The 22,248-nt window shown below is 41.6% G+C and overlaps 2 protein-coding genes across 3 annotated transcripts in view; one reads left to right on the top strand and one right to left on the bottom strand.

The window, feature by feature from the left end:
- The first annotated feature begins 1,251 nt into the window (after positions 1-1,251).
- LOC115107855 (trans-L-3-hydroxyproline dehydratase) lies at positions 1,252-6,224 on the top strand. 2 transcript variants are annotated; one of them, XM_029631547.2, is made up of 6 exons: positions 1,252-1,358; positions 3,004-3,475; positions 3,647-3,816; positions 3,939-4,061; positions 4,345-4,482; positions 4,982-6,224. In XM_029631547.2, exons 1-6 carry the CDS (start codon positions 1,326-1,328, stop codon positions 5,105-5,107), a joined length of 1,062 nt encoding a protein of 353 aa, XP_029487407.1. In that variant the 5' UTR covers positions 1,252-1,325; the 3' UTR covers positions 5,108-6,224. The 2 variants fall into 2 exon arrangements, with proteins under 2 accessions (XP_029487407.1, XP_029487410.1); XM_029631550.2 differs by having other exon boundaries at positions 1,291-1,362.
- Positions 6,225-6,226: 2 nt separating this feature from the next.
- LOC115107854 (disheveled-associated activator of morphogenesis 1-like) overlaps positions 6,227-22,248 on the bottom strand; it is a 119,821-nt gene continuing 103,799 nt past the window's right edge. Inside the window, 9 exon segments of the mRNA XM_029631543.2 lie at positions 6,227-9,071; positions 9,929-10,099; positions 11,762-11,893; positions 12,567-12,627; positions 17,202-17,309; positions 17,488-17,656; positions 17,797-17,885; positions 20,578-20,684; positions 21,071-21,155. Coding sequence (XP_029487403.2) covers positions 8,862-9,071; positions 9,929-10,099; positions 11,762-11,893; positions 12,567-12,627; positions 17,202-17,309; positions 17,488-17,656; positions 17,797-17,885; positions 20,578-20,684; positions 21,071-21,155 — 1,132 coding nt within the window. The 3' untranslated portion in view covers positions 6,227-8,861.

The following is a 22,248-nucleotide window of genomic DNA, read 5'->3' as shown; positions in this document are numbered from 1 at the left end:
AAGGAATTTGAAATGCTGTGTACTTTTACTTTTGATACTTAAGTATGTTTTAGCAATTACATGTACTTTTTATTCTTAAGATATCTTTACTTTTACTCAAGTATGACAATTGGGTACTTTTTACGCCACTGCATTTCAGTCTTGTCTTTGGTCATGTTCGCATTGGTCAAACAAACAAAAAAAATAGTTTAGTTGACAATAGAGCCTCCCACAATGCAGGTGATGGATGCAGGATGAAGTTGTTGAAAAGCAACTACGGAACTTGGGCTGAATCACAAATCACCCCTTCCCCTCAGCCTTCACGTGTGCCTTTGCCATCTGCTCAAGTGTCCCAAAGCTGAGGGAGTAAAAATGATCTAAACAGCAGGGCTGCAGGTTTCAGAGAGAAGTGTTATCACAACAAGCACTGCATATGTTTGGTTTGCACAATTTAATCCAAAATAATTTAGAGGAGTGCCTAATTATGTGTCACATGCTTATATGTCTGATTTCGAGACTTGACACATTTAACAGATATACTTCCCAAATTAAATGTTTAACAGTTACGGAGGTTAATATCTTGTAAAACCATTTCATTCTCGTTTTATTATTTAAAAGTGGAACATGAATTGCATCGATCAAGTCGGGAGTGTGTCCAGAAGTTAATGTGTTTATTAAAGCCCATCGCCACTCTCTGTTAAATCATCCTTGGAGTTTCTTCACAACACTTTGGGATTCACGGTTGCAGTCATGACCTTTGATCACATGATTTGTGTAACGTTCATGCAGTCAACATGTAGGCGTAAGTTTTTAAAAAAGTGCCCCAGAATGCAACACACTTTGAAAGACTGTGACCAACGATGGTAAAGGACTTGACAAAATTGATCTGCTCGAATGCGTCCATGACCTTCAGAAAGGGATACTGTTTCGTGTAAACAAAACCTATCACCGGCCCCAAACCAGCCATGCAAATGCATGTTGATTTTGTCTATCCACACCAGTACCCAATCCTTTCCTTTTAAATTTGGGTGTAGTAGAGTTTGCAATGTAAAACTGTCTCAAATAGAATCAAGGTCTTTGGAACGTGTTAACAGCGCTGCCTGCTGGGAATATCATGTGACAACACTGCTACAGGCCAATAAATACCAGTCTCAATATTGAATGAGTTCTTACTGGTATAAAATAATTGAAATCCCAAATTCTTCTTGTTTTCATTAATCATTTATCACATTTGCTTGAAATAATATTAGAAGCCATTGATAAAAAAAATACGTATTTTTGACTTTTATTTTGAAGTTTACATTTGAATACCGGAAAGAAAGGAACGGAAATTTAAGCAGCGTTCCATGAACGTAAATAGCAGGATTGGATCTAAGAAAGTAGGTAAACAACTCTACGCATGCCCTGCACTCTAATAGCATAGTTCGAACTACTTTTAACATCATAGACTACCTTGAAAAACGGTTTTGAATGGTGTTTCATACGGTCTATCTGTAGGTGTTATTATATATTTTTTACTCAATTCAATACACTTCATTCTGAACTGAACAAAAATATAAAGGCAACATGCAACAATTTCAAAGATTTTACTGAGTTACAGTTCATATAAGGAAATTAGTCAACATAAATATATTTGTTAGGCCCTAATCTATGGATTTAACATGACTGAGAATACAGATATGTATCTGTTGGTCACAGATACCTTTAAAAAAAAGGTAAGGGCGTGGATCAGAAAACCAGTCAGTCTGTGGCGTGACCACAATTTGCCTCATGCAGGGCCACACATATCTTTAGCATATAGTTAGTTGATCAGGCTGTTAATTGTGGCGTATGGAATGTTGCCCCACTCCTCTTCAATGGCTGTGTGAAGTTGGTGGATATTGCGGGGAACTGGAATGCGCAGTCGTACACGGTGATCCAGACAATCCCAAACATGCTCAATGTTGCCCCACTCCTCTTCAATGGCTGTGGGAAGTTGATGGATATTGTGGGGAACTGGAATGCGCAGTCGTACACGGCGATCCAGACAATCCCAAACATGCTCAATGGGTGGCACGTCTGAGTATGCAGGCCATGGAAGAACTGGGACATGTTCAGCTACCAGGACTGGTGTACAGATCCTTGCGACATGGGGCAATGTATTAATCATGCTGAAACATGAGGTGATGGCGGTGGATGAATGGCACGACATTGTGCCTCTTGATCTGGTCATGGTATCTCAGTACATTCAAATTGCCATAGATAAAATCCAATTGTGTTAATTGTACGTAGTTTATGCCTGCCCATACCATAACCCCACCGCCACGATTGGGGCCCTCTTTTTACAACGTTGACATCATCAAACTGTTTGCCAACACCGCCATACACGTGGTCTGCGGTTGGACGTACTGCCAAATTCTCTAAAATGACGTAGGTGGTTTATGGTAGCGCAATGAACATGACATTTTCTAGCAACAGCTCTGGTGGACATTCTTGCAGTCAGCATGCAAATTGCACGCTCCCTCAATTTGAGACATTAACGGCAAAATCTCCTTTAGTTTTGTTCTGTTACCAAACTTCGTATCTGCACAGTTCTTCCTGTGAAAGTGTTTTTGTAAAATATTCTGTGGAAATTGTTGGAAGTAGTCCTTGTGCACAGAACTCTATTGTTTAAACTTTTAAATCAATGGTTTTTGTTTGGAATTTACAGGGAGAGGGAATTGAATTTGTGGAATTAACCCCAACCCTGCTATATTTGAACTTTTATTTAAAACTTTTTCATCAAACTGTCCCATTTTCATGTCAGATGGTCCAGCACAATCCTTAGACCATTGTTTGAATTTATGTAGTTCTAATTTCTGGATTAGGCTTCAAATACAGGAGCAAATATTACTGTGTTATATGATTGGCAAAACACAGGGCCCTAACCTGAGGTAGATAAACCCAATGGATGATATTGTTGCATTCCCATTACCTAGTGATCAATTATTACACCACAGAAAATTGCATGCAAACCTTCTGGTTGAATGTTTTTGTTGAAATCAGATGGAGCTTCCACCCCACGAAGGATCGGTACTCTCTGTGGTTGACATGCACACAGGTGGAGAGCCTTTGCGCATTATCCTTAGTGGTTACCCAGAGGTAAAAGGCGAGGGTGTGCTATCCAAACGGCGCTACGTGAGAGAGCATCTGGACTACCTACGGAGAGTGTTGATGTTCGAACCAAGAGGACACTATGACATGTACGGAGCCCTGGTCGTGGAGAGTGAGATACCTGAAGCCGACTTGGGGGTTCTTTTCATGCACAACGAAGGTTACAGTACCATGTGTGGCCATGCAGTCATCGCTCTTGGGAGGTTCGCTGTAGACTACAAACTTGTTCAAGAGCCAAGGTCGCCAGAGACGCAGGTGAATATACACTGTCCATGTGGCCTGGTTAAGGCATTTGTGGAGTACTCCAATGGTAAAACCGGAGGTGTGAGGTTCCACAGTGTTCCAGCGTTTGCATTTGCAACTGGTAAGTTGCATTCTTTGCTGACAAGCATTTCAATACATAGTAATATTGCATATAGAGTTGCAATGAGGAAATATGGATCTGTGTCCTGTAGAATACAAGGTATCACCATCTCAAATTACTTTACACTGCTGGCTGCCTCTGGCTATCAAGGCTAAATCTCTTTTTTGTCAGATGTAATTGTTACTGTGCCTGGGCATGATGAAGTCACTGTTGATATAAGCTACGGAGGAGCATTCTACGCATTTGTAAGTGCAGAGCGATTTGGCCTGGACATCAACAAGTCCAAGACCAGGGATCTGGTGGATGCAGCTACTGCAGTGACCAACTCTGTCAAATCTCAGGTAAAGATTTGTTCTAGCCCAACTGTAAATTTGCAGTTTAACAGCCACTCAATGTTCACCTCAATGTCCTGAATCCTTCAACCTAGGAGATGAATAACCCGGTGAATGTGTGGATCCCCTAGGTAAAACTGCATCACCCAACCAGTGAGGACCTGGCCTTTCTCTATGGCACCATCCTCACAGATGGAAAAGATGCCTATTCCCAAGAGCCCACTGCTAACATGTGTGTGTTTGCAGATGCCCAGGTACAACGAACTTTAAATCCTGCCACGGTGCAGTAGCCTTCAACAGAAGCCACTGTTCATGCTACCTGTCATATCACCATATGATTTGAAGTAAGGTTTAAAAGAAATGTAAAAGGCAAGCATAGATAAACATTGGAGACAGAAGATGACTGATTTGGAAATGAGTCATTTTGATATTAAAATTAGAAGAGTTCAAGTTAATTGCAACTATAGCAAGACTTCTTTCATTATTGTGGTCTGATTTAGTTTCCTTTTTGGTTCTCTGACACATCACATGGGCTAGGTGGACAGAAGCCCTACAGGTTCAGGGGTCACTGCCCGTGTGGCTCTCCAGTACCATAAAGGCCTCATCCAACTCAACCAGACTAGGACCTTCCAGAGTGGGGCCACAGGATCTCTGTTCACTGGCAAAGCTGTTCAGGTACTAGGGCTGTCTCCAATATATGTTCATGCCTCTTAGCCTTTTTGGAAGTTTTCAATTAAGCTTTGTTTCATTAACACAATGATATCTCAAATGTATGATTTTTCTTGTTATATTGATATTCATTTCAGGATAGCAGAAGGTCTGTATGCACTATGCAGACCTGATAGTGCTGCAGGAGCAAATAAAGTGCTGCAGGTGCAGAGGAGCAAATAAGAGCATACTGTACATGGGGGGGGATACTGATAACTGCGTCTTTGCAAAACACAGCACTTTGATCGAAGGCCACTGACTTGTTGCTGCTTTCTGCAGTTGACATGGCAATCATTGCACCAATTATTCAGCAAAGATATTTGACACACACAAAAGCTTACCCAAAACTAGTACAATAATCGTATGGTAAACTCAGTTTTATGCAGATTCTATTTAAAGCATAAACAAAGTTATATAATTGTCTACCTGGAAGGCACCCAATTACTTCTCTGTCCATTTTGCACAGGACACCACATGTGGAGACTTCAAGGCTGTGGTCGTTGAGGTGGCTGGCAGAGCACACTACACTGGCGTGGCCAGCTTTGTGCAGGAAAGTGACGACAAGCTAAAACTTGGTTTCCTGCTGAAATAGGAGCAGCTACCAGTGTCCACAACCACTTTTGAGTGCATCTCCATCCAAGCAAAGGACCATATCAGATTGAAAATAAATTGTAAAAAAAAAAACACACAAAAAACCCATCGCTCATTGAATGCCTATGTAGCATCGGTAATGGTCATAAGTATTGTGTGTACTGTATGCACAGAGTCTGACATGAGAGACATGGCAGACAAGGCTGTTGGAATTCCCTCAAACATCTGCATGGTTAAGGTCAACTTCCATGAGCAGGTGTCCAATATAAAAGTTTGCTCCGGTCCTGTAGTGGTCATAAACACAAAATGAACTAAAAAGTGTTAAGTAGGATGACTTTGGTCATAAAGTCAGTATTTTTAAGGAAACAATGTCTCAGATTTCTTGGATATTTGAGGATTGGGTTTTGATTTCAGTCATGCCCAGTCATCGCCTGGTACAAAGCGATGGAAGAGCTGTGACACACTGGTCTGGACAGGAGTCAGTTTGTTGGTGCAATATACACGCAAAAATGGTTTGAACTTTGATTCTCTCAAACATTTTTTCCCCCTGGGGGTTGAGACCTCCCGCTGTTTGTATTTGAAAATCCAACAGTTGTATTGGATGAAAAAACACATCCCCCTCCATTACCAATGCATTGTGCCTACAACATGTGTTTGACACCATTCCACTCCAGCTATTTCCACGAGCCCGTCCTCCCCAATTAAGGTGCACCAACCTGCGGTATGCACACTTTAAAGTGTCTGCTAAATGGCATATATTATTATAAACCACAACCCCATGACAGAATCTCATCTCCGGAGTTACATTTCCTATGAGGAGGAAAACTGTGGTGAAATCAGTCAGTTCAGCCTCCCTTTAAGGTGATGTGTAAATCAATGTTAGTGTCGTGCTACAAAGCCAAGGTGGAACATATAGGGTAATATCACATATTGGCCTCAAGATGGCGCTATACAAAAATGTTCTGCTAAAGTAGTCAAGTGACTGAAGGAGGCTGATGTTTGTAAAAAAAAAAAAAAAACATGTATCCATTCATAGACACATTTAGCTGTGATTGGGAATGCAGCCATTGGACAATGTTATCTTCACCTTGATTTGAAATAAAAAATACCACAACCTGCATCTTTTTCCCCATTTATTAACTTCAGCTCCATCATAAAATGGAAGGCCATATTTAAATTATAGAAGCCCAATGGAGATAACTCAAATTGTGAAAGAGAATTAAGTTAAACTCTGGAGGAGGGCACTCCTGTGAAAGGGAAATAATGGTTGAGTAGTATTGCATTGACTGGATATGGTTTTAAATTAATTACATACAACATGAAATATGGGTGGGGGGGGGGGGGCAAACAACCAACATCGTATGTACTGTATGCATAGAGTCTGACATGAGCGTCCACAGTTTTGTGAAATGGCAGACAAGGCTGTTGGATAACAACAAAGTATTTTCCTGTCCTGTAATTATTCACTCAGATCCTTGGATACGTTGGGCATTAATGATCTAGAAAATCACCACATACAAAATTCCCCATTCCAGCAGGAAAAAAAAGTGAAACAAAGTTTGTCCACTCTGTAAAATGTCCTCTTAATGTCAACTATAGTTGATCAACATACATCTTCCGCTGGTTTTAGATTTCTCTCCCAAGTCCAAATGTCGTTCCAACACCCAGCCTTGAAAAATTGTGTTTCCTGTACATTTCAGTCTGCCCAATGATTCTGCCATTAAACACAGCATAAATAGTGTTCAAGCATGAATGAGCATGCTCCAGCATGAATTTGGGGGTTGTTTAGTGAAGCTATAATGTCATTGGAATCAATTCCATCCAGACATAGAATGTTTCCACAGGTTACATGGGCTATAAAGGTGTATATATCAGATGAGGTCTGAGCTAATAGTGACTTTCCACAGAAGTCGTGGGGCCTCATTTATAAACCGTGCATATGTACAAAATATACCCCAAAATGTGTGCGTGCCAGTTATCACGCATAAAAATCTAACTTGAACTGAGAATGTGCTCTCCTCGTCACTAACTTTAGACCATGCGTACGTACATCTGCTAGTGGTTGAAATATTGTATTGCAACCATGTATTTTCTGCAAATGGCGATATGATGACAAGCATATTCATAAAAAACTGGAAAACATATTAACAAGAATGCAGTCATTTGCCAGTAGTGAGAAGAGCAAAAATCACTTTTAATTTTAGAATCCAAAATAATTAGACATAGGAATCTTTTTCCTATTTATTTTCAGAACCATTGTAGAATATATTACTCTTCTTTTCTGGCCGTGATGTGTTCATATTCCCGAAGGACATAGAACAAATTACCATGCGCATCTGCCATTTCATTGGACCTAGAAGCCTAGTAAACAGATAGGCTATATGTTTTGCAATATTATAGGGAGCGCGGTTTATAATACCGACATACAGATCTTTTACATTGAAATAGGCCTACTGTAATTGCATATTTTTTTGCCAGCCTGCTCTACAAATGTTTTACAATTCTAACTGGCAATCCATCATATTTGTGCTCCTCTGTAGCTCAGTAGAGCATGGCGTTTGCTACGCCAGATCAGTGGGTTCGATCCCCAGGACCACTCATACTTAATGTATGCACGCATTAAAGTAGAATTGGACAAAAGCGTCTGCTAAATGGCATATATTATTATTAGTATATTTAGGTTGAGGAAAAGTCGATGCAAAACATTGTTGAATTAAAACGTTCTGCTGACGGGTCCACGACAATTTGCCATTGTTTTCTCTGCCAGAAACAGACACAGTGCTTTTCCAGATACAGCATAAATTATTGCTAAAGATTAAAACATTCTGCCAACATAGTAAATAGACCGGTAGTTTATGCAAAATAAAAACAATTGTGCGATAGGAGCGCGACATCATTGCCTATTTAATCTGAGTCTATACCAAGGTAGGAAATAGAAACCCAATAATCTATTGATAAAGTAAATATCGAACAACAATTCGTATTTTAAATGCTGTGGCCTAATGCCAATAGTTCCAAATTATACAGTAAATAAAGGCCGTTATTGTCCCCATGTTACGATAGGTCTGATTTATAACAGGAAATGTGTATGTAAGGCGTGCGCTAAATTTATAAATCTCTATATTTTTTGTACGTGTACAGACTTCTCAGAAATGGTGCACGCAGGAATTGTGTGAAATTTACGCAACGGTTATAAATGACGCCCCAGGTGACCTCCACACGAGTGTTGTCAGTCCATTCTCCCATTCTGAAATACAAAATAACACGCGTTGTCAGAGGCCTCTTCCTGGTTTTAGTAAACTTCTTCCCCCTCAAACTCTGTGTATTTGGTTATTCATTTCCAGACAAATGTCTATATCCATTTTATCCTTCTGTTCCATCTTGTGGGAAGAACAGTAGACCACCTTGCAACATTCACTATCCTGGGTCACATTCATCAATTGCTCCTATTGTCACATAGTAGCAAAGTTTTCAATGGAAGTGGTGCCTCCTACAGACCTCAAGAGGTTAACAGCCTGACATGTCTCAAAATGTTTCAGAACTTTATACTGTGATGAGTGGAAATATGGTTTTACATTTCTCTGAGGCTGTTGGGTCAAGAATGTGCACTCCCAACGTTTGCCACCGGATGACAGTATAGGCCAAAAGGAGGGGTGAAGCAGCCTGTGGATGGCTGGGTTGTCTGAGTTGATAGGCTTGTGAGATGGACAGTGGGTGGATCAAAGGATGGAGGGCTGGGCAGGGGGCCGGACCTCTCAGAAGTTGAGCTTGGTGACTGGCCGCTCCCTGCCAGTATCTGGCTGGCTGTTGATGCGCTTGCGGTTGCGTTTCATCTTGGACAGGTCCTTGTCGAAGACCTCGCCGGAGCGCAGTGCCGACACCAGGTCGTCAAACTCTCCGCCGTCGTCCTCGCCGCTGGCCTTCGCTTTCCGTGCCTTCCGCTCCTTCTCTCTCTGCTCCTTCAGCTGAGAGAGAAACGTAGGGTAGATGGAAATATGGAGAGATCATGACAGGAAAGACGTGGGGGAAGAAAAAGGGCTATTGCTATAAAGGTGTAACGACAACAGCTGATGTGATATTTTTCAAAAAGCACCCAATTTCCTCCTGTCAACCCTGTGTTCTGCATATTGACTACGTTCCACATCTCAGTCAAACTGGCATTAAACATTCCAATACGATGTTGAGCCATGGGAAGTGTTAGATTGTAGCTGGTTTAGCCATTGTTGAGTGTGTTCACAAGCAAATTGGCTTGTGTGCCAGGCTTGTACCAGCCAAGAGCAAGGCTTGTACCAGCAGTGGCACCATATCTAGCCCAATATCCTGATGTCCAAGTATTCTTGTGCATGACGTACATTTCTTAATCTAATTGAGCATTTTATCTGATTTCTGTACTTGAATGAAAGGACATCAGGATTTTTGCCAGATGAACAGGTTGAAGGACTCAGAGGGAAAGCTGATTTTGGACGGGACCAATCTTTCCCATTAATCTGAAATGTATCCCTACAGATCTCTCCTAATGCATGTTATGCAATCTAATCAGCAAAAGGCATGGAATATGAAATTGGTTCGACTCAAGACCTCTTTTGAGGTACAAAAATGTAAAATCTGAAAATTGCCCTGGTGAAATATGATGTAATAAAAATGTAATTATTGGTTGTAATAATGTGATGTTCACCCCTACAGCTGTAACTTAAATCCATAATGAAATGAGGTTGCGATCTTCAGCACTAAATGCGATATCAAAACAGCACAGATATTGAAATAAGGGAGAATTGTCAGGGGAAATCTTAATGAAATTCGGGATTAGCAGGTATGTACACACCTGAGTTTCCATTTTTGCCCTGCGCTCCTCCTCATCCTTGCGCCGGCGCATATTCTCATTTTCCTGACGCGCCTCGGCAAACGACCCCAGAAACTGGTCGAAGATGCCAAAGAACTCATCCGGCTGCATCTTCCCAGCATCTTCACCAAAATGCTTCACCGCCCTCAGGAACTTTGGGATTGAGAAGAGATTAACTAAAACATTCACTGACCCTAGAACAGTGTTTTACTGCAACCACCTCTGACCTGAGAAAAATGTGTGCATACATAAATTTCTGGCTATATGTTGTGATTTTTAAGTACTGCTATTTCTGGTAGTGTGTCAATAGTTATGATCCACACAGGCATTTGTTCTTGGCCAAACATTGGTTTACATTACCACTGAGAGCATTGTAGAAGAAAGGTGAGTATATTGACCATAGTAGTATATACTGTATCTATATCAGAGCATTTCCCAAGACGTGTTTAAATCATAGTGTGACCTGCGTTATCAGAGGATGTTACTCCAGAATCATCAACAGTGCCATTACGGCAAACCGTTTATCAGCTTTATGGTGCAGCAGCAGGGCCAAAGTACAGGCCAGTGCTAAGGCTTTGCAGCCAACCAACACAAGCACAGAAGCACACAGAACAACAACTACTAGACAGACATGTCATTTATTAAGAACAACAACAACTGTAGCCACACAGAACCACCACCCATCCCAAACAACTGCATTGAGGATACCTTGCAAAAACCAAAAGGACAAAACAAGTCCTAACCATGTAACCGTGAGTTCATTTTTGTGGGTTAAAAAATTGAGGACATTGCAGATTCTCCAGACGTATAACGACAGTAAATGAGTCTGTAGTAATGTCAGCTCCTTTACTTTGACCCACTACCCCTGATTCTGTGTGTTTGGTGTCATATTATTAACACGTCATTAAAAGGAAGGAAGGAAGCCTTCTAATGCTAGGGTTTGAAAACAACAAACACAACAACGACAGTGGCGGTTAGGGTCCTGTTCTGCTGTAAAACAGGGTTGTCCTGCTCCCTTGGTAGCGGAGCGGCAGCAGAAAGGCTTTGAAGCCCTCATTAACGTACATTTCATGTGCTACTGATTACAGCTGGTGAACCTGGGCCTAGGGCAGAAATGAGAACTGGGTGCGTGTGTTTGTCGTAGTGTATGGGGTGAAGTGGGGGGCACCGTTAACTTTGCTCTTCCTACTATGCCTTTGATGCGAGTTCATCACTGCCATATGAGGCATGCAACGCCACAGGTGGTGATGTGACGGGGTTGGGGGAGAGGGGAATTTTGTGTCTGTTTGGGTCCAGTGTATATGGCTCACTACAACTAGAGATATTCGGTGGCCTGAGGATCTTCACAGCGCCACCTAAACATATTTAACATCTGAGAGCAAACATTAACCCTCTATAGCAAAAAGTGAACAATTCTGCATGTTATATAAAAATGCAACAGTTTAATTGGAGCCAGAGCCAGCATTTCCAGGCGTGTTTCCTCTCCCAGTCTCCTGAGGCCCCCTAGGGACCAATAATGAAGCCAGGGGCGGCAGCACAGGAAGCTCCCAGCATGCTGTGTGCTGATGTTACTCTCACACCTCGCAGGGGGTGGCCAGGGGGTCACGGAAGCCTGTTTCAACAGCTACTGTACCTTGTGAGGAAACTGAGGCAGCCCTAATCTGCTGCACACATGGCACGCATACAAACTCCCCTAACACAATCAGAGACTAAGACTGTCACAGTCAGATACTCAGGTAGGCATGGACATGGAAGCACAGCTTTTTAGATTCCCACATGGCCCTATAAAACACACACACACACACACACACTCACCAGCTCTTTGGCCTCGGTGAGAGAATCCTCCACATCCGAGAAGCTGAAGCTGGCCACAGTGATGAACTGGCTCACCACTGACACAAACTTATCGCCCACCTCCTGTGGCCGCTTCTTCTGGAACTCCAACTCCTGACAGAGCGAAAGAAAAGGACAGAGAGAGAGAGAGAGAGAGAGAGAGAGAGACAGAGAGAGGAAAAAGTGAGTGACAGAGCAGAGGGGAGGAAATTTGCAGCTAACTTGGTCACCCATTGTTTGCTTTTTTACCTGTTAATAATTAGAAGTGATATCCCTAGAATTCCAGTCTACTTTCCCAATTGCTCTGTTCAATTTGCTCTCAAGCAAAACAATCTCTTGCTTTAGGTCTGACAATGATGTGGACTTTGATACCTGGGAGAATATTCACTGGTTCCCTTGGTGGCAGGATAATCCACATCAGGGTTGCTACTGACTACAGCTATTATTACTTCAATTTCAATTCCAGCCAATTCAGAAAGTACACTGAAATTCCAATTAATTCTCATCAATGCTTTTCACTGATGAAAATGTGGAATTGGAATTTGGTGTACTTTCTGAATTGACTGGAATGGAAATAGAATTGACCCCAACCTGATCCACATACCATTGGGAGTGACGTACTATGAATTGAGAAAACAATCATAGAGACCAAGAGAAAGAGGACAAGAGAAAGAAAATAAGAGAAAAAAGGAAAAAGGGTCATGAATGAGGAAAATGTGTGGATTGGTAGAAAAAGTGATGACAGCGAGGGAATTAGGATGAAGACCAGGCCAATTACTGTACTCACACTCTCAACGTTTTTCAAGCCACTGCGCAAATGATTGATTTCCTTTTCCAGCTCAGTCATGCTACACAGACAGAGAGACACAGAGAGAGAGAGAGAGAGAGAGAGAGAGAGAGAGGTTTAAATCCTCAAGAGAGCTCTTCAATTGCAAAGTTCCATTTCTTAACTTTCAAAGTTGTTCTCACAAAATCACACTACCAACTCAGCGTTTCTCACATCCATGGTGTTAGCCTAGTTAGAACTTCAGTGTAGTGAAAAAGCATTTGACCCCTTTCTAATTCTCTATTTAGTCATATTTATTCAACTGGATTTGATCAGATCTTCCACCAAAACCTACAATTAGATAAAGGGCCCCAGAGTTTACAAATAACAAAAATGTAAGCATTATTTATTTCATTAACAAAGTTACACAACACCCAATTCCCGTGTGGAAAAAGTAATTGCCCCCTTACACTCAATAACTGGTTGTGCTGCCACCTTTAGCTGCTATGACTGCAACCAAACGCCTCCTGTAGTAGTTGATCAGTCTCTCACATCACTGTCAAGGAATTTTTGGTCCACTCTTGCATGTAGAACTGCTTTAACTCAGTGACATTTGCAGGGTTTCAAACAGGAACTGCTCGTTTCAAATCCTGCCACGACATCTCAATTGGGATCACATCTGGACTTTGACTTGGCCATTCGAAAACTTCAAATGTTTTGCTTTTTAGCCATTTTAATGTAGTCTTGATGGTGTGTTTTGGATCATTTGTCTTGCTGCACTTCAGCTTCAGCTCACAGACAGATGGCCTGACATTCTCCGGTAGAATTCTCTGATTCAGAGCAGAATTCATGGTTCCTTCTATTAAGGCAAGTCATCCAGGTTCTGGGGCGGCAAATCATTCTCAAACCATCACACTACCACTGCCATGCTTGACCATTGGTATGAGGTTCTTTCTGTGGAATGCAACGTTTGGTTTTGGCCAGACATAAGAGGACCCATCCTGTCCAAAACATTGACTCAAGTTTGCCAAAAAGCACCTGGATGATCATCAAGACTCAAGTTCTATGGCCAGATGATTGAAAAGTGTAACTTTTTGGACGACATGGGTCCCATTATGCCTGAAAAAAACCAAACACTGCATTCCACAGTAAGAACCTCATACCAATGGTCAAGCATAGTGGTGGTAGTGTGATGGTTTGGGAATACTTTGCTGCCTCGGGACCTGGACGAATTGTGTGTGGTGTGGTCTTGCAGAACACTGCTCACGAGTTCTATGAGTGAATGAGGAAAAAAACACTTTTTGTATGTTTCTACTACACACAGTCACGTGGAATGACATCAGTGAGTGTGTGTGTGTTTGTTCAAAAGAGCCATTAATTCAGATATCTACAATTGAAGCATTGTGGAGTGCAACTGATCCAATCACACAAACACACACACATCCGTTCCTCTGGGCTAAAAGACGTAGCACATGCTTAGATGACGCAAGGCTGACTCATAGGCCCAGTAGTAAAAAAAAAGCCCATTCACTGACACACGCTGATGATACATTCAAACTTATCCACTACAATCGCCCCTCGCCTCATTAACTTACTACAATGAAAGCTGTGCTGGAGGTAAAGCTTATACATACACACACAACAGCTACATTGCCTTCAGAAAGTATTCTAACCCCTTGACCTTTTCATCATCTTGTTGTGTTACAAGGTGGGATTCAAATTGATTACATTTTTCTTCTTTTTTTTTTACACAAAATACTCTAATGTCAAAGCAGATTTATTTTTTTTTTTTTTTACAAATGTTGGAATTTTTATATATATATATATATATATATATATATGAAAAATAAAACACTAATATATTCAACACCCTGAGTCAATATGTTAGAATCTTTCTGGTAAGCGTCTAAGTGCTTTGCACACCTTAATTGTACAATATTTGCATATTATTATTTATTTTATCCTTCAAGCTCTGTCAAGTTGGTTGTTGATCATTGCTAGACAATCATTTTCAGATAGTTTTTACTTAAATTGACTTGAAAATCTAACTAGGCCACTCAGGAATGTCACATTGGTAAGCAACTCCAGTGTATATTTGGCATTGTGTTTTGGGTTATTGACCTGCTGAAAGGTTCATTTGTTTCCCAGAGTCTGGTGGAAAGCAGACTGAACCAGGTTCTCCTCTAGGATTTTGCCTGTGCTTAGCTCTATTCCGTTTATGTTTATCAACAACAACAAAAAACAGATCTAGTCCTAAAACTCTTTCTATTCAGGACGCAAAGTTAATTTCTTTGCCACATTTAAAGTTTTACTTTAGCGCCTTATTGCAAACAGGATGCATGTTTTGGAATATTTGTTGTTGATCCATCCTCATTTTTTTTCTTATCACAGCCATTAAACTCTAACTGTTTTAAAGTCTCTATTGGCCTCATGGTGAAATCCCTTAGCGGTTTCCTTCCTCTCCGGCAACTGAGTTAGCAAGGACGCCTGTATCTTTGTAATGACTGGGTGTATTGATACACCATCCAATGTGTAACCACTAACTTCACCATGATCAAAGGGATATTAAATGTCTGCTTATTTTCTTCTTTTTTTAAAAAATCTACCAATAGGTGCCCTTCTTTGTGAAGCATTGGAAAACCTCCCTGGTCTTTGTGGTTGAATCTGTATTTGAAATTCACTGCTTGACTGAGGGACCTTACAGATAATTGTATATGTGGGGTACAGAGATGAGGTAGTCATTTTTTTGTGTTAAACACTATAATTGCACACAGAGGGAGTCCATCTAAGTTATTAAGTGAATTGTTATGCACATTTTTACTCATTAACTTATTTAGTCTAGCCATAACAAAGGGGTTGAATATATTTCAGCTTTTCATTTATTTGTACAAAAATCTTAAAAATAAAAATAAAAACATTAAAATTCCACTGACATTATGGGGTATTGTGTGTAGGCAATTTTAAATTCAGGCTGTAGCACAACAACATGTGGAAAATGTCAAGGGGTGTGAATACTTTCTGAAGGCACTGTACATGATCAAATCGAACTGTGGTGAGGCGTTTTGGAGATGGTGGCCATTATAGCACAGAGTCTGCCTTAGCATTAGTACACATGCTATGGCAGGCCTTTGCAAGCAAGTCAAATTGTGTTTCTGTTTGCCGTCATTGGTGTTAATGTTTTTTTGTCATTAATATTAGTGTTGACGTACATTTTGGTATTGTTGTCATTCGCTAACCTTGTTATTAATAGTAGTTTATTAGGCCGTACTTGACAGCTAAAAGCTGAATTACAGTACACAAAACAAACAAGTAACTTAGACAAAAACTATTTTAAAGTCAGTAAGTCAGTCAGGACAGGAGCTGAAGGATGGTAATGGGAGTTGAAGCAGCTCAGTTGGTATTGAGAGCGGAGGAAGCGGTGATGTCTGAGGTTGCCGGTCAGTCAGTCAGAGACAGTCAGGTCGGCAGCCGGTGCAATGCACCTCACCGTCCCCCCACGTCCTCCTGGCTCTGCCTTTGTAGATGGTTAGCTGGCTAGCCACTTCTTTCCACTAACACTTTGTAGCACCCACTTGAGTGATGCTACTCAGAGCCATGTATTTAGAAATAAATTAATGGATCTGATGCTACTTATGCAGACACAAAGGCGCTGGAAGTTCACCACACAATTTTTATGGTCAGAGTAGCTTTGTAGCTCAGTTGGCAGAACAATAGCGCTGGTAATGCCAGGGTGGTGGGTTTGATTCCCAGGACCACCCATACATAAAATGTATGCAGGCATGACTAAGTCGTTTTGGATTAAAGCTTCTGCTAAACGGTCTTTACACAGAGTACAAAACATTAATAAAACCTTCCTAATATTGAGTTGCAACCCTCCCTTTTGCCCTCAGAACAGCCTCAATTCGTCGACGCATGGACTCCACAAGGTGTCGAAAGCGTTCCACAGGAATGCTGGCCCATGTTGACTCCAATGCTTCCCACAGTGGTGTCAAGTTGGCTGGATGCCCTTTGGGTGGTGGACCATTCTTGATACACACAAGAAATTGTTGAGCGTAAATTTCCCAGCAGCATTGCAGTTCTTGACACACTCAAACCGGTGTGCCTGGCACCTACTACCATACTCTGTTCAAAGGCACTTAAATATTTTGTCTTGCCCATTCACCCTCTGAATGACACACATACACAATCCATGTCTCAAGGCTTAAAAATCCCTCTAACCTGTCTCCTCCTCTTCATCTACACTGATTGTGGAATTAACAAGGGACGTCAATATGGGATCCTAGCTTTCACCTGGATTCACCTGGTCAGTCTATGTCATGGAAAGAGCAGATGTTCATAATGCTTTGTACACTCAGTGTATATACAGTATTATATTAGCTTATCTTCACTAATCATCTCCACCTTTAGGGAAAATGCAAAGTAAACATTCTGAACAACTGTTCCCCTAAATCCCAGTTGGCAGCATTGAGAAGTTTGTGCTGTAGCAGTGTCTACAATGGCTTGTATGACCTACAGGGTGAATGTTAACTCAATGGGACTGATCGACCACTGAAAACCATTTCCTGAAGACATTTAATGAGAGTATACAACAAGGGCCTATAGATCTAAACACTGGAGAGCTGTACATGTGGAGGGTGTCTTTGTGGCTCGACCTACTTGACTTTAGCGGCTTCCGGCACACTCTGCAGGTCCTCCTGGAACATTAGGACTTTGGGGTACTTCTTCTCCAGGATGGTGATCAGGTAGTGGAGGAGGGTGATGTTCCTGCATGCGCATAGACAATAGATACTTGCAGCACTAGTACCACAGCATGGGGCACATATGCACACACCCATATAATGACACCACTCCATACAACACATGCAAACAGGTTGCTTCATAGAGCGTATCACTACAGCGAACTCATCACACTCGTAATTTTAATTACAGTTCTTCCTCTTACTTGTCTATGCTCGACTTTGTGTCTGCGATCTTGTTGAGCGAGGACACTTTGAAGCCATAGGCATTGCCCCTCTGGCCTTTGTTCATGTAGTTCCCAAAGGCCAGCACCACCTCCAGCAGCTGCTTCAGATTGCGGCTGTGCAGCACCTCTTTGGAGGCCTTGATCAGAGCTGAGGAGCGAAGAAACAAAAAAGACACCTGAACTGTAGGGTACTTCACATGTGTGTATACAGTGGACCTGATTGGGAGTTTTTGAGTTGAGTTTTATTATGTAAGGGTTTGCCAAGAAGCCCCACACAATCACACACACCTTCTACTTTGGGTTTGATCCCTGCAATCGTCTCTGCAAACTTCTTTTTGAAGTACAGCGACTGTAGCTTCTGTTGGTAGTGGTTTATCCTTTGAGCAAAAGAGAAAGAGAGATGGATTATTAAAAAGTGCAAAAAAAAGTAAGCGAAAGAAATGGATATGTCCTGAAAGGAGGTTGGGGGAAAAAATCATTTATAGGATACAAAATTGCCCAGGTCACATTGGAAACATGAGAAGATCTTGTTAGCTAAGTCAGAAAAAAATGAAGAAGCCCTTATCCCTATTGATATGGTCGGACAACCATCTCGGCGTTGGCTGGCTAGACGTGAGACAATAAGATGGATTGTTGAAGGAAGGCAGAGCAAACATGGAGCGACCCATTTGGCTGAACTCATCACTAGGGCGTCGCTATCCACACTTCAGTGCCGGGGGGGGGTCGCCTTGGCTACAGGGCTCTCAGAAACCAAAACATTAGTTGTACTCTGTTTGAAGGACAAAGCCAGTTCCTGGAAAGAAGCACCCCACATCTCCAACCACAGGATGGGGAAAAACGCTATTACACAATTCATCTTTATGGTGTCTAATAAAGAGGGAGTATTGTTTCCATGGGCATGTGCTCCTTGTTTGTTTTATGATTCCCCCGACTAGGACATGAGGTTGTTGTGCATCTATGACAAGTTTCCTGTTTGGGTTGAAAACATATTGATGAAGAAAGAGTGTCGTTCTTGTGGTTATATCCAACACAGTTAACAGTAAGCCTGGGAATTGCCAGGGACTTCACAATATTATCACGATACTTAGGTGCCGATACGATATGTATTGCGATTAAGATTCTAACAATTCTCTTTGTATTTCAATTAAATACTGCGGTTTAATTGCGATTTGATGTTCCAAACATATTGCTCACTATATGTATGCTGCAGAGAGAGAAGAGAGAGCATGAGAAAAAAAGTTTTGAACAGTCAGGGAAATATACTATACAGTATATACAAAAGTATATGGACACCCCTTCAAATGAGTGGATTCGGCTATTTCAGCCACACCCATTGCTGATGGTGTATAAAATCGAGCACACAGCCATGCAATCTCCATAGACAAACATTGACAATAGAATGGCCTTACTGAAGAGCTCAGTGACTTTCAACGTGGCACCGTCATAGGATGCCACCTTTCCAACAAGTCGTTTGTCAAATTCCTGCCCTGCTAGACCTGCCCCGGTCAACTGTAACTGCTGTTATTGTGAAGTGGAAACATCTAGGAACAACAACGACTCAGCCACAAATTGGTAGGCCACACAAGCTCACAGAACGGGATGACAGAATGCGGAAGCGTGTAAAAATCATCTGTCCTCGGCTGCAACACTCACTACAGAGTTCCAAACTGCCTCTGGAAGTAACATCAGCACAAGAACGGTTAAATCTGGAGCTTCATGAAATGGGTTTCCATGGCCAAGCAGCTGTACACAAGCCTAAGATCACCATGTGCAATGCCAAGCATCAGCTGGTGTGGTGTAAAGCTCACTGCCATTGGACTCTAGAGCAGTGGAAACGCCTTCTCTGGAATGAAGAATCACGCTTAATGGTCTGGGGCTGTTTTTCATGGTTTGGGCTAGGCCCCTTAGTTCCAGTGAAGGGAAATATTAACGCTACAGCATACAATGACATACTAAACGATTCTGTGCTTCTAACTTTGTGGCAACAGCTTGTGGTAGGCCCTTTCCTGTTTCAGCATGACAATGCCCACATGCACAAAGCGAGGTACATACAGAAATGGTTTGTCGAGATTGGTGTGGCCTGCACAGAGCAATGACCTCAACCTTAATGAATTAGAACGCCAACTGAGAGCCAGGCCTAAATCGCCCAACATCAGTGCCCGACCCAAAAGACTGGAAGCTCATAGCAGCAAAGGGGGACCAACTCCATGTTAATGTCCATGATTTTGGAATGAGATGTTCAACGAGCAGGTGTCCACATACTTTTGGTTATGTAGTGTAATAGTCCTGAAAGCATGTTGGCTCACTTTAAAAATAAGAGGGAGAACAAGCAATAGGATGTAAAATACTGGAGTTTTGGCTCAGGTACGATACAACCGACTAGCGCTTGCTAACGCTACCTACAGTAGCAAAAAAATATTGATACTTGGAGTCAAATATGGTCCTAATATCATCCAAAATAATATTGGGATATGTAACTGTATCAACGCCCCCATCTCTAGCTAACAGGGCTCTACTACTGCTCTGTCACTGTTGCAGTAATTGCCAAATATTCTTAAGAACGACAGCCAGGCAGCGAACTCAAGTCAGGCTTTAGGGTGGGTGGTCTAAGCAGGGATGTTCCCTGTGTCTAAATTCATTTAGCAGAGTCTTTGGTCAACAGTGACTTACAGTGCATAGACTAAACAGCGAGATACACTGGCAGGAACAAGTCGAAATACTATGGTGTCGTTGGCTCCACTCTGAGATGGTGAGAATAAAACACCCCCCCTTCTCAACATGGGACTTGTTTTGTTATTAAGTAATGGTGGGAATCACCCATTTCTGTGGGAATGTGAGAACATGGGAACCAAGCTCTCGTAACGAGTAAGTTAGCTTGCCTATGACCTGTAGACTTGTGAGCTCACCAAGATAATGTTGAGTCTTACTTAACATGGACTTGTAGCACAGTGGGTTCAGGTTCATCACCGATGCAAGTTGGAAGAATTGTGTAAAAATAAACAACAACAAAAAAGACATTTGATGGAATCAGGCCCTTGGTCTACTTCTCTCTCTCTCAGATCATCCTACCTGCTCATCTCATAAAGGAAGCGATCAGCCTTGGCCATGCGGTCCAGCTCATGCTTGTGCTCCTCCAGGAGGTCCACATCACTCTTCTCTGGAATAAACTTCAGCATCTGAGGAGGAGCCATGAAAATGACTGGTCGTTCACTAGCAACATATGTAGCATAGCTAAACATTGCACTGACATAAATCGACCATATCACTTACAATATTGCAATGTCATCTTAAACCTCTCTTTTTACGATGTTTATGAAATGGAGGTGATAATTTATGTGGATGTAATCCAAAGATGCATCCTGTCTATTTGAAATCTCATCTATTTGATTTTGCTCACTGAGAAACAGAAAATGTCAGCCCATGTGACACTGGATCATACCGTTTTCTGGTGTGCTGGAGTTTTTCTTTTGAACAAGTATAGGCTTTGCTACATGCACCTGGAAGCACATTTAGGTGTGCAAGTTTACTGTTTCAAGCCTATGTGATTTTGCCGTAGACTCACCTGCTCCAGCATGTCCTTGGGGAGGTCCTCCTGTTCGTCCATGGTCAAGATAGCCCTCTTCATCTCCTCATTGGACAGCTTCAGCCTAGATGACAATCACAGGAGATGTCAGACACTTTCAACCCACAGGAAAACTCAAATCAACTACAGGAACTCTTAACACTAGAACCAACATTAATACTTTAACTGTTTTTGAGGCGTCATGTGATTTGTAAATTCAAATAACTCTGCCATTGTGAAAGTTATTTTCCGCTCATTCTTGACCTAAATATATGTGTTCATTTAACATGCTGATGTTGATAGACTTTATATATCACTGACATAATTAGTTTTAGGCATTTCTAAGATTCAACTGGAATATGCCTCAGCTTTCTACTTTGATGTCAAGAGCACTTCAACAAGAAGTGCCACGAAGCCTCAACCTAAACAAATAGATAATACTAAATGTATAATTCAAATTTGGCCTGCAACACTGAACTTCAAACCACAGGAAAAGTAAAGTAAACTGTGGGTAAATCATTTCCTCAGACCACAATGAGAAACACTGCCAACATAACTTTTTTGCCTTATTGCCAGTTTCCAGTTCCTGGCACTTACTAAACGGTTTGTGTTTCAAACATGTCTTTCAAAAGTATTCTAAAGCCAAGGCTTATTACGAATTAGCCAAACGTGCAATGTATTTATATACAATATCATAGGGAGGAACTGTATGTCTGTCTGGAGAGAGATTTGCCGAAAAAGAAACAGACTATCTTAACGGCCTCTCCCTCGTGGAATTGTCCTGTTGAAAGTAAAAAATTATGAGTCTGATTTTATGCGCCAACTCCGAGAACGATCCAATGGGGGAACAAGTGCCGGACAGGCTCTGTCGGCTGCTCACTGTAATAACTAGCCGCACTTTGAAAGCCAGCCCTATAAAAGTCCCGACTACTTCCCGGTTTATGTCCTGTGGGGGCGGCTGGGTAGCCTAGTGCAAGTTCAAATCCCCGAGCTGACAAGGTACAAATCTGTCGTTCTGCCCCTGAACAGGCAGTTAACCCACTGTTCCTAGGCCGTCATTGAAAATAAAGGTAAAATGTTAAAAAATAAATTTAAAAAATGTACTGGTTTTGAACGGGCTTCAAAGTTATATCATAAAATTCATGAACATTTGGTAATTTAAGATATGTCAAAATTAT

This window comes from Oncorhynchus nerka, linkage group LG24 (assembly GCF_034236695.1).
Source record: "Oncorhynchus nerka isolate Pitt River linkage group LG24, Oner_Uvic_2.0, whole genome shotgun sequence".
Lineage (NCBI taxonomy): Eukaryota > Metazoa > Chordata > Actinopteri > Salmoniformes > Salmonidae > Oncorhynchus > Oncorhynchus nerka.
Note: the sequence above shows the minus strand (reverse complement) of the source record. Positions and strands in the feature narration are given on the sequence as shown.

Bases quoted from the DNA above. Each gene is read 5' to 3' on its own strand.
- LOC115107855 (XM_029631547.2), top strand. From the start codon at position 1,326: ATGAACGTAAATAGCAGGATTGGATCTAAGAAA. The intron at 3,476-3,646 runs GTAAGTTGCATT...CTTTTTTGTCAG, and splicing joins AGCGTTTGCATTTGCAACTG to ATGTAATTGTTACTGTGCCT. The intron at 4,062-4,344 runs GTACAACGAACT...CACATGGGCTAG, and splicing joins GTGTGTTTGCAGATGCCCAG to GTGGACAGAAGCCCTACAGG.